The following is a 12,212-nucleotide window of genomic DNA, read 5'->3' on the forward strand; positions in this document are numbered from 1 at the left end:
CTCTCTCTGTCTCTAACCAGGACGCTTCAGCAGGCTCCCCTGGGACTGCATGAAAAAAACCACTCAACACCATTGGCCCCTGTTGGCACAGTGGCTACCAAGCCATTGCTGATGACTTAAAGTTTTACTTGCCCTTCATGGAAATCCGAACATGTCAGGGGCTGGATGGGAATCCTACTCACACCATGTGCTGGCCACACTAGCCTTTGAGTCCTCTGGTCTCAGAGCTTTGACCCAGACCTTGTCTCTGCCTAGACCACCCTTGTTACCTAGAGACTCCTACCCCTGCTTTGCTCCCAGCTGGAATATTCCGTCCTTGGGAGGTCACCCTGGCTGGAGGACTGTATCAGGCCCCCCTCCCCTACATGCTCTCCCAAGTGCCTGGTGTATCTTTTGTTGCACTTTCCTAACTGTGTGGACCCTGGGGCGCGGTGGAGAGTCAGCTCCTCCTAGCCAGCCTGTGTCCATTTTGCTCACCACCCTGTCTCCAGTGTGCCTCACACAGGGCCTGGCAGAGAGGAGGTGGTCAGTCTGTGCTGCTGCTATTATTTACTGAGTGACATTGAGATGCCTTCTGTGGGTGACTCCAGGGTCAGCCAGCTTGTTTTTCCTAGACTGCCTCTATCCTGCAATGACCTTTACTTAATTGTTACCTTTCCAAACCTCTACATTAAAATGCTAAGTAGGAAAGAATTGAAGGGCTTCCTGACTTTCTGTGTGAACACAGAGACTTCTAGAAACCACTAATTTTGTTGTGTTCTGACCCTGGGCGGGGCTTTCAGGCTCTGACGATAAATAGGCCCATAGCAAGAGGGGGTGCAGGATATATTTTAAGGTAAGAGAGGCCTGTTTCAGTCCTTAGAATTGCAGGGCCTGGGCTTGGCACCTGTAGCTCAGTGGCTAGGGTGCCAGCCACACACGCCAGAGCTGGCAGGTTCAAATCCAGTCCGGGACTGCGAAACAACGACAGTTACAACCAAGAAAATAGCTGGGTGTTGTGGCGGGTGCCTGTAGTCCCAGCCACTTGGGAGGCTGAGGCAAGAGAATCGCTTAAGTCCAAGAGTTTGAGGTTGCTGTGAGCTGTGACGCTACAGCACTTTACTGAGGGCAACATAATGAGACTCTTGTCTTCAAAAAAAAAAAGAATTTCAGGGCCTGTCCTGTTAGTTTAGAAAAGGGGTTTAAGGGCGGCGCCTGTGGCTCAGTTGGTAAGGCGCCGGCCCCCTATACCGAGGGTGGCGGGTTCAGACCCAGCCCCAGCCAAACTGCAACAACAAAAAAATAGCCGGGCGTTGTGGCGGGTGCCTGTAGTCCCAGCTACTTGGGAGGCTGAGGCAAGAGAATCGCTTAAGCCCAGGAGTTGGAGGTTGCTGTGAGCTTTGTGATGCCATGCCACTCTACCGAGAGCCATAAAGTGAGACTCTGTCTCTACAAAAAAAAAAAAAAGGGGTTTAAAGGAGAGGAATATTATTTTGAAATAATGTTTACAGTTTGTATGAACACTGAAGAAAATGCAAGTGCTATAAAACACAAATATTTGTGTGCATATTTCTATATTTATATAGAAATCAAACGATGAATGTATGTATTTATGTAAAAATGTGCGTTCCTCATAATAGCTCATCCTTACTGAGTTACTTAGAGTAAATAACAACAACACTGTAAAGTAGGTATTGTTACCTCCATTTGCGGGAGAGATAATTGACGCATAGAGGGGTTAAATAATTTTCCTGAAGTCACACAGCTAGTAAAGGACAGAGCTGAGATTTAAAACCCAGGCAGGCAGACTCGAAACACCATATTCCTTTTGGAATTTTTTCAGAGACAGGGTCTCACTCTGTTGTGCAGGCTGGAGTGCAGTGGTGTCATAGCTGAATCACTATAGCCTCAAACTCCTAGACACAGTGATCCTCCTAACTCAGCCACCCTAGTAGTGGACTATAGGTGCAGACCACCATGCCCAGCTAATTGTTTTATTTTTTGTAGAGACAGGGTCTCACTATGCTGTCCAGGGTGGTCTCAAACCTGGGAGACTAAGGTGGGTAGATGCAAGTGATCTATCCAACTTGGCCTCCCCAAGTGCTGAGATTATAGGCATGAGCCATGGTGCCAGGCCTAAAGCCCATACTCTTCATTTTTTATTTTTTTGAGACAGAGTCTTACTTTGTCACTCTCGTTAGAGTGCCATAGCATCATAGCTCACAGCAACCTCCAACTCTTGGGCTCAAGCGATTCTCTCGCCTCAGCCTCCCAAGTACCTGGGACTACAGGCACCCACCTCAACGCCCGGCTATTTTTAGAGATGAGGTCTCACTCTGGCTCAGGCTGGTCTCAAACTCGTGAGCTCAAGCAATCCACCTGCCTTGGCCTCCCAAGTGCTAGAATTATAGGCGTGAGCCACTATGCCCAGCCCAAAGCCCATACTCTTAACCACTACATATTAAGCAGAAGAAAATGCCATCAGAATGTTATTTATTTCTGGGCGGTAGTTTATTTTCTCTGTTCTCTGGATTTTTCTATTCTGATTTACTATAGGAGTTAAACAACTTTTGAATAAGGAAGAGAGTAGTAAAATTTGAAGGACAAACATGCTTTTGAACAAAAGAATTCACCATTTCCTTTTCTACTTTTCTAAATTTTCCAGAAGAACTGATGACTACCCCAATTCTGCAGGCCACTGAGGGCCTGTCCCCAGAAGCTGGAGCCAGCACAGCACTCATTGCAGGTAACAAAGGCTCTGAGCCAAAGCCAAGGGACCTTCTGGGATCGGGGGCCACCTCTCTCCAGAGATAGCCTGACAAACGAAGATTTTTCTCACACAGGAACAGCATTACAACATTGGGGACCAAGTCCATTACAGGGGGTCCTTGTGGCATGTAGGCTCTCTCTCAAACACACACACAAATTTGGCTGCAAAAGTCTCAGAGGCTTCTGTCAGAGGCACTGCCAGTAAATGATAGGTTAGGAGGTGGCCACAAATAGCCATGCCTATGGACACTACCCTCGAGTATGTGGGTCGGGAGGAGGATATATGTGTTTAAAAAACCCTTCCTGTTGGAATAAGCTATTTCCTGTTTCCCTCCTTCCTGTTTTTATCATAATCATCAGGAACTGGTCCGGGAGGGAGTTCAGTTTTGTGAGTAATCAAAAGCATTGTGTCCTTGGCTTAAGTACCAAGAGACTACAGCAATTATGTTCCATGGCCTTGGGCGTAGTGAGGGGACATGGATTTGGATGGGAGTGTACAAGAGTTGACCAAAGTGGGACAATCCTGTGAGAAGAGTGAGGAAACCATCTAATTCAGGTGATTCAATGAACTACTGAGGCATCCCCCATCCTGCAATCTCTTTCCATTCTCCCTCTCCTTCCCAAGTCGTTATCACCGTGGTCTTCCTCACCCTGCTCTCAGTTGTGATCTTCATCTTCTTCTACCTGTACAAGAACAAAGGCAGCTACGTCACCTATGAATCTGCAGAAGGCGATCCCAGTGCCATCCTCCAGATGGAGAATGACTCAGCCAAGGGCAGAGAGAAGGAGGAATATTTCATCTAACCATTCCTGGGCCTCGGGAGCTTATTCCTGCCTCTTAACACTAACACAATGACTATTTAATTTATTAGGTGGAAGTTTTCTCTGAAACCAGTGAGAAGCATTGATTGATATAGGGAAATTCAAGCTCCTTCCTGGACACAGTCCCAGATGCCAACATCACTGACTCTGGGGGCTAGGGACATGGAAGGAACCTGCATATGATGTCTTTAAACAGGCCTTCGTAATAAAGCTGTTATTTCTAACTGGTCAACAAGGCAGGGCTGTACCAGCATTGAGTATGTGCTGAGTCACATACTCAGGTTGAAGGGATGGAAAAGAGAGGGAGGGTCACTGGCCACTCTACTCTGTCCCCTAGTCACCTAGTGACAGCCTCAGTGCGGACATTGCCCATGGAAGTTCATACCAGACGCTGGATAGCATAGTAAAAGGCCAGGCCAGTGGACTCTGGAGACCCTACCCTCCACCATGTGTACTACCCTGCACCATGTGTGCCTTCGTCTGAGCCCTTCCTTTCCACAGCTCCCAACCTTATACTCAAGTGATTTTTATCCGAATTAAAATTTTTCACTAATGCAGAAATCAGATTCTCATGTGCAAAAACTTACCTTTATCCTTGCTTAAACTTTTTGTTTAACTCCTTTGCACATATTCTCTTTCAAGCCATATGAACCCCAGGAAAGTTCCAGAAGTTCCCAGAACTAGCTCAGAGATTTGGGACAAACATGGTCCAGGGAAGCTCGTCCCAGAGGAACATCATCAGAAACATACCCTGGGAGATGAGTTGGTTTAGCTTCCATCTGGCAAGTGCTGGAATTTCCCAGAACCCATTCTATGTATACATAGAGGGAACTAGGAAAATTCCACCTACCACCTCTCCCCAGTGGCCTCATAATCAAACCAAGAAGTTTCAAGGCTTTAATTTAGTCTCAAAATAAGATGTGTTTTAAAAAATACCACGTTTTGGTATAAATAATTAGCTCCTCAAATTTTACTTTGGAATTAAACTAGATGTCCACTGAGGTCTTAATGCATTTCCTCCATTGTCCACAGTAAGATCTACGAGTTGAGGAATCAATCTTGGCAGCCTACATCCTAGGAATTTTCAGTATCTCTCCACACAGAACTTTGGAGAAAATGATGGTCATCTTGAATGTGTACAAATAGCTGTACTAAAACATTTTCCTCAAGCAAACTCTAAAGCAAAATAGGAGAATCAATCACTCCTTTTTTGTGAGATGGGAGTCTCACTGTGTTGCTCAGTCCCATCTCATATTCCTTCATTCAAGTGAGCCTCCCACCTCAGCCTCAGAGCAGCTAGAATTATAGGCCTGCACCCCCACGCCCAGCTCTCTCCCTTGTCTCTTAAGTTTAGGTTTTGAATACCAGAATTTTTAGAAGTTTAGGAAAGTAGAGTGAAGAGTTGAACATTTTTTCTTTTTTTTTGAGACAGAGCCTCAAGCTGTCACCCTGGGTAGAGTGCTGTGGCATCACAGCTCACAGCAACCTCCAACTCTTGGGCTCAAGCGATTCTCCTGCCTCCGCCTCCCAAGTAGCTGGGACTACAGGCGCCCACCACAATGCCCGGCTATTTTTTGGTTGCAGCCGTCGTTGTTTGGCGGGCCCGGGCTGGATTCGAACCCACCAGCTTAGGTGTATGTGGCTGGCGCCTTAGCCACTTGAGCCACAGGCACCGAGCCAAGAGTTGAACATTTTCAAAGGAATTCATGAAAATGGTCAAATCTTAGCCTTGTACTGCTAAATTTACTTCAAAGTCTTCATTAAATAAAGCAGAACAGCAGCAGCACCTAGCTGAATTCTAGTGTAGGCAGGCTACAAAAGGTATATATAGACAGAAGAAATCTAAAAATAAGCTAAGTAAAGAATCCTTGGAATGAGGTGTAATGCAACTTCATCACTTTATTCAAATCTTCAAAATAGTCTTTATTCTACATTTTTAGTATAAAAAATCCACAAGTTAAGTGCACCACAGTGTAGAGAGAGACATACAACGGCTGAACTTCCATAACAGTCAATGGTACAGTCAAACATCACATGTACAGAACACAAAATTTAGATGAACTGAAATTATAAGATAAAATAAAATAAAATCCAATTTCAGAAAACAAAAAAATCAAATATTAAGGATCCCTGAAATATTCTTAACCCTAATGAGATTTCACTGGACTCAAGTCACTTTGTAGTGAAGCACTCACAATATGACTCTATCAACCCCATTTAGGAATTCTTGGGAGCCACAGTGGCTGCATTAGACACTGTGACAAAAAAATGGTAACCAAGTTTTGATCTGAAAACTCCCCTTAATTTGGCTCTAAAGTCATCAATCAGGCTTTTGAAATGCACCCTCCTCCTTGCCCCTCATATGTTAAACAAACTGTTGTTTATGGTACAGTTTGTAGGATATATTTGTTCACACAAAGCTCGGTTTTCCTGGCACCAAAGCAAATTTGGGTTAGGTTCCTATATGCAGAGACAACCTACCAGAAGGGCCTAAAAGGCACCCTCCACTTCTGCCTGAGGAGATAAAAAAGAGGAAGTAATGGGATCTGCGCGTGGGGTACAGAGGGGGGCTCAGAGGATCCTTGTCAAAGACTAGTTAAAAGATGACAAGTGGGGAGAAGTGCAAAGAGAAGGAAATTAGTCTGACTGGCTTTCTGTCCTGCACCATTGATTCAATGGAGATCGGTAAAGGAAATGGAAGACTTGGGTTGGAGATGGGACGAGGGGCAAAAGATGGAAAGGAGAAGGCAGATGACTAACGAGCTTCATTTATAACAAGTAATATAAATCATAAAGACTTAAAGGAGATTAAAGACCAATCAGAGTAATTTGGCAAGTTTAATTCTTAGGAAAATCAAAGTTCCCTCCAAACCTAATTTGATGTTTTATTACTAAAAGCAAAAGACCTGTATGGTACAGTATTACTCCAGAGAATTAAAGGAAGATCCTTAGGGCTGCTTTACCCACATTCATTTTATGAATGGATACCTCCCCTACCTCAAAATGCTTCAGAGAGGTACTGCTACCATTACATGGTTCCTTATTAAATTTGAAAAGTGCCTGAAAGTTTGGGCACCAGAAAGACACCCCAACAACATGTGTCTAAACTGCAACTTGAGGTTAATATGACTAAAGCAGTTACATTGTGAGAAGTGCTGAAGGTATGTGATGTCTTTCCCGGCACAGAGGTGGCCTTGATTCCTCACCAGATGGTGTAGCCACCATCTGAGCCACCCATGAAGAAGTTCCCCTTCCTCTGAGTTACGAGGACGTTGGCTCCCTGCATGACAGCAAGCTGAGCAGCATTGGGAGGGCATCCAGGAGGAGGAGGCTGTAAGGAAAGGACACAGTAGAATGGGCACAGGGTAGCTTATACAAAGGGCACAGGGGAGCAGAGGCCTGTTAGGAAGACAGCAGCGTACTGACCAATAGCAATTTAAGGAGCTAGCTCTCCCACTAACTTTGAGCTCTAAAGCAAAGATACAAATAGGAAAGGAAACCTGCTAACTCAAAGGATTCTGGCCCCAAGATGAAGCCTATGGAAACCTTCTAAACATAACAGGCCAGAACCACAGTCATTTTCAGGGTAGGAAATCCTCCTACTCACACTCCCAAAACAGGGACAGGATATCAGGTCTGCGTCTAAATCCCACAGGCTCCCTATACAGTTTTTCTCTCTTAATTTTTTTTTTAGACACAAGTCTCACTTTGTCACCCCCAGTACAGTGCCATGGAGTCACAGCTCACAGCAACCTCTAACTCAGGCTCAAGTGATTCTCTTGCCCCAGCCTCCCAAGTAGCTAGAACTACAGGCACCCACCATAGCGCCCCAGCTATTTTTAGAGACAGGGTCTTCCTCTTACTCAGGCTGGTCTCAAACCCGTGAGCTCAGGCAATCCGCCCACCTTAGACTCCCAGAGTGCTGGGATTACAGGCGTGAGCCACTACACCTGGCCTTCTTTTTATTTTCTTTATTGTTGTTAATCAGGCCCAGGAGAGGTTTGAACCCACCGCCCTGGTGTGTAGGGCTAGTGTGCTAACCACTGAGCTACAGAGCCAAGCTGTCCCTATATAATTTTTTTTTTTTTTTTTTTTTTGAGATAGTGTCCCACTATGCAGCCTGCAGTAGAGTGCAACCTCAAACTCTCGGGCTTAAGCGATTCTCTTACCTCAGTCTCCTGAGTAGCTTTGGACTGCAGGCACCCGCCACAACACCCAGCTACCAATAGACTACTAGATAACCTAAAGGCTCAATAATGACACATTCACCTCAGCTTTAGCATATGGTAACTAGGTAGATGGCCTTATCAAGGACCATTTAGGGTCTAAATCTCATGCTAGTATTTTCTAAAAGCTACTTACTAGGAATTATGCGTTCTACTTTTTTCATCATTAGGGTCCAAATACAACACCATGATAAATGCTTATGGAATGAATAAGGACCTTACTAGACCAGTTCACTGCACCAAAGTGAACTGGAAAAACAGCAAGTAGGACTCTTAAGGCAGGAAAACCGAGGAATCTGGTTAACTCAGACTCCAGTTAATGTGCCAGGGACTACCCACTCGCCACAGTCCTGCCCCTCAGCTACTTTCTGCCTAGCCACTGGATGTCACTGGTTGCACACACACACACACTGGCAATTATTTTCCAGGGACAGTAAGAGAATGAATATAAGGTCCTTTCAGAAAGTTAAAATACCCAAGGGCTGAGTTTTTTCTGATATGGTCATACTCACAGGAATGTTGCCAGCAGTAGCCCCAGCTCCAAATCTGGCGCCTGCATCATACCCGCCTTCCACCAGCACAGTTGAACCAGGTGGATAGATGGGACCAACTGGATAATAAGCCATAGGGATTGTGGAACCTAAAGGCCCAACAGCCACAGACTGAGCCATGGGAAGATACAGAGAGGCGCCAGGAAATGCAGCTGACATGGTGGGGACTGTGGCAGCCCCCGGGTGCACAAAGCTGGGACGATAGAGCTGAAAGAGGCAGAAAAGAAGGCTAAAGGTTACTTTATTACATTCCCCTTTGAAATCTCCCTGATAAGTTCTTAATTCTCCTTGTACTGATTATACTTTTTGAATTACACAAGCTGCTTTTCTACTGGTATTCAATATTCTCCAGGATCACTTTTTGCTATAGGAATGCAAGTTCATCTTCTTAACCTCAGCCCATGCCAAATAACACAAAGTAATCAAATAACACACTCAATATCAAAATAAATTACTAAATTATATAGTGTTTAGATTATTTATGTGAGTCCTCTCTTCTGTGTGTGAAGAATATGTGAAGTCAGACTTAGTAAGGACTAAAAAACGTGGTCCAAGAGTATCCTCAATTAGGTCTAGCAAACTGGAAGCACCTCTGAGTAGGCAGGTGGAGCATCCGTGTAGGGTGGAGCCTGAGGAAGATGCAAGGTCTGAGGGTATACTGGATTCCCAGGAGGCTGCACAGGGTAGGTTGGCTGCGTTGGATATTGACCTGGAAAACAAGAAAAATGCAGTTTGTCCAACACACAGAGTCACCAAAATGAGGCAGTACCTATTGGGTAGCTAATTTAGTTAGAGGAAACAGAGGGGAGTTTGCAAATAGACTGTCCCCCCCCATCTGATTTCTGGAACCAAGAAAATAAGCATTGTCTTTGCACTCTTATAACAGAAGATGCTGGACTGATTCTGACTAGATAAGAAAGGCAAGGCGCTGCTCCTACGAGCATACAGATGTATAGGTTAAGTCTATTTGGACCTAAGTTCCCTCCGGAATTCAGGACAAGTCTGGGCACCAGTTCCTGAAGTTCTGGCCTGCTAGAGTATCAAGGGTGCTTTTGCTCTAGGTAATCTCCACAGGCTGTAACCATTCCAGACCTCATGGGGAAAGGCGGTTCCGATTTACCCCCACCAATTCCTATTCAAGGTCGACTTCCAAATACAGTGTGTGAACAGTGGAAGTGAACCGTGAGACTGGGAAAGGATAAAGGGGTTAGGGGGAATGTCTTCCGTGGAGAAGCTGGAGGTCACGGCCTAACAGGCACACTGGTGTCATCACAAGAAAGGGTAGAAGTTTCGGCCCCGCCTGAGAAGGGAGAGGGGAATGCGAAGGGAAGTAAAGAACCCCGGCAGGCCTCGACCGGCGCACCAAATCCAGCAACTCGCTAGTTAAGCTCCGGGCCTAGCCTGTTGTTCCGGAGCGCGGGGCCCCGCCTCCGCCGACTCTTCATTGGGCTACCCAAATCCCTGCTCTAGTACTCTATTTGCTTCTGCACATGCCCATCATGACAAGTTCCCCCCCCACACACCCCCCCATAAACCAAGCCCGCAACCCCAAACTGCGCCACAGAGTTTACAGGGGAAAGGGCCGCGAGGGAGTAAGCAGCCGCAGTTACAGGATGATGAAGGCGTCAGGGGCAGCCCCAGGACTGCCCCTGGCCAAGAAGCGCGGCGTAACCCACCCCAAGCCTGGCTTTTGATAACCCTGGGCTCCAGGACCGCTCGCTCCCATCCAGCACTACTCCGTCGACGGCTTCTGCCGCCCCCTGTCCTTACCTTTGCTGTTCATGGTGGATGCGGGTCCGGTTCGGCTCGGCGTCGCGGACGGTTATTTTTTTCGTCCTCTTCCTGTTCGGAGTCACTTCCGTGTCACGTGACGATCGACCGCCTAGCGTCACCCGACGCCCTAGTGCAGCTACCGCCGGAAACCCCGCCCCTGCGCCGGGCCTCCAGTTGCCACAGGGAGGGCCCGCGAGTCCACGCCCACTCCTGTTGGCTCCGCCCCTCACCCCTGGGTCCCACCCCCAACCTTTCCCCTGGAAAAAATCCACTTGCAGGTATTGCTGCGGACGGGATCTTTTCTACCTGTTGGCCTCTCAGAGGCAAAGTGGTAAAGCCGTTCTCCGGAACCTCTTTCCACCTATGTACATGAATCAAGGTCACCTCGCCTTGGCATCCATTTCACAAGAGGTAGGCACAGATTTCTACAGGTTTCTCAGACAGCCTTCCATATGCTGCCTAAGCGCTGGTTTATCACGCGTTCACTTCCTGCCAACCCAACTTAAGCTTCAGCTGCAGAAAGATTTATTTTACCAACACGTTCTTCTTAGTAAAATATTACGAGAATGGAAAAGCAAGTATCCAATGTACTCAATACTGATATGAAACCTATATATAAACAAGTACAGGCCCACTCCAAAGAAAAACAGAAGTCTGTTGTGGTGAGAGGGCGGGGTGGGGGCCAGTTCTGGGCTGACGGGCGCCGCCCGGGGAGGGGGCACAGCGCACCCCTGGGGAGGGCCTCGGAAAGACGGTGTGACCGAAACATTGACTCTCCTATCTAAATGAAATTTATTGTTTTTTTTCTTTAGCAACTGATACCCGAGGGACTATACATTATGAAATTTTAAAAGGAAGTTTGTGCGGCGCCTGTAGCTCAGTGAGTAGGGCGCCAGCCACATACACCGAGGCTGGCAGGTTCGAGCTCCGGCCCTGACTGCTAAACAACAAGGACAACTGCAATAAAAAATAGCCGAGTGTTGTGGCGGGCGCCTGTAGTCCCAGCTGCTTGGGAGGTTGAGGCAAGAGAGTCGCTTAAGCCCAGAGTGTGAGCTGTGACGGTACAACACTCTACTGGGAGCTCCAAAGTGAGACTCTATCTCAAAAAATAAAAAAGGAAAGAAATAGATCCACACTCGAATTTTTGCCACGCTGTCGGTTCTAGCGACAGGCTGACAGTAGGTAGTGTGTGCCACTGCCTTTCTCCCATAAAGAAGGGGCTTGTATTTTGCTGTGCTTCACAACAGCTAGCACTGAAAATGACAAACTCTGTAGTATCCAAGGAGTGCTTGTGACTCTGTCCTGTCTTTGGCTCTTGTTCCAAGTGACCTTGGATATTTTCTCTGTGAATCCTTTGGCTCCTAACTTAATTTCCTTGAGGGCAAAGATGGCAGCCTTTAGGGCACCAATTAAGTTTTTTTTCCTTTCTGGTTTCATTCAAAAATACCTGCTGAGTTCACAGGAGGCCCAGGCAAGTGGGAGGATCCCTTGAGCTCAGGACTTCAAGACCAGCCTGAGCAAGTGAGACCTATCTCTACTAAAAATAGGAAAATTAGGGGAACATTATGTTTACACCTGTCATCCCAGCTACTGGGGAGGCTGAGGCAGGCGGCTGGCTTGAACCCAGGAGTTTGAGGCTGTTGTGAGCTAGGCTGATGCCACGGCAACTCTAGGTAGGCCAACAGAGTAAGACTCTGTCTCAAAAAAAAATAATAATTAAAAAGTAATAATAAAAAGGAAGAACTTTGGAAAGAAAAGCCTGCAATAAACATGAGAAGCCTGATAACTATTTGCTAATTATTTGAACTACTAAAAAGACAGGTACTCATTTCAATTCAGTAATCCCTTGATTTGTCTTCAGTATTATATTACAGTTTGCAAGATGCCCTTAAAATGCACAGTCTCTTTCGATTTTCACAGGTCTTCATAATAGTCCTATGTGACAAGCAGGGCTTGTTTGAACATTGCTGTTTTTCAAATTAGAGAACTGAAAAAGATTTGTCCCAAGTCACACAAACTGATTACAAATCAGGTTTTGTGTCCTGGCTCACAGGTTCCAGGTCAGTGTTTGTGTTATGTTTTGTTTTTTCTC

At 46.3% G+C, this 12,212-nt stretch overlaps 2 protein-coding genes across 3 annotated transcripts in view; one reads left to right on the forward strand and one right to left on the reverse strand.

The window, feature by feature from the left end:
* The window catches only part of SMAGP (small cell adhesion glycoprotein), a 30,780-nt gene extending 25,930 nt beyond the window's left edge, over positions 1-4,850 (forward strand). Inside the window, exons 5-6 of the mRNA XM_053556567.1 lie at positions 2,645-2,725; positions 3,374-4,850. Of these exons, the coding sequence (XP_053412542.1) occupies positions 2,645-2,725; positions 3,374-3,552 (260 nt within the window). The 3' untranslated portion in view covers positions 3,553-4,850. The remainder of the gene's footprint in view (positions 1-2,644; positions 2,726-3,373) is intronic.
* A 594-nt stretch (positions 4,851-5,444) lies between these two features.
* On the reverse strand, positions 5,445-10,321 carry DAZAP2 (DAZ associated protein 2). Of its 2 annotated transcripts, none has more exons than XM_053558030.1 (4): positions 10,118-10,321; positions 8,938-9,056; positions 8,309-8,554; positions 5,445-6,901 (listed from the first exon to the last, which is right to left on the reverse strand). In XM_053558030.1, exons 1-4 carry the CDS (start codon positions 10,128-10,130, stop codon positions 6,773-6,775), a joined length of 507 nt encoding a protein of 168 aa, XP_053414005.1. In that variant the 5' UTR covers positions 10,131-10,321; the 3' UTR covers positions 5,445-6,772. The 2 variants fall into 2 exon arrangements, with proteins under 2 accessions (XP_053414005.1, XP_053414006.1); XM_053558031.1 differs by having other exon boundaries at positions 8,386-8,554; positions 10,118-10,269.
* Between the last annotated feature and the right edge of the window lie 1,891 nt (positions 10,322-12,212).

The sequence above is a fragment of the Nycticebus coucang genome, chromosome 12 (genome assembly GCF_027406575.1).
Source record: "Nycticebus coucang isolate mNycCou1 chromosome 12, mNycCou1.pri, whole genome shotgun sequence".
NCBI lineage: Eukaryota > Metazoa > Chordata > Mammalia > Primates > Lorisidae > Nycticebus > Nycticebus coucang.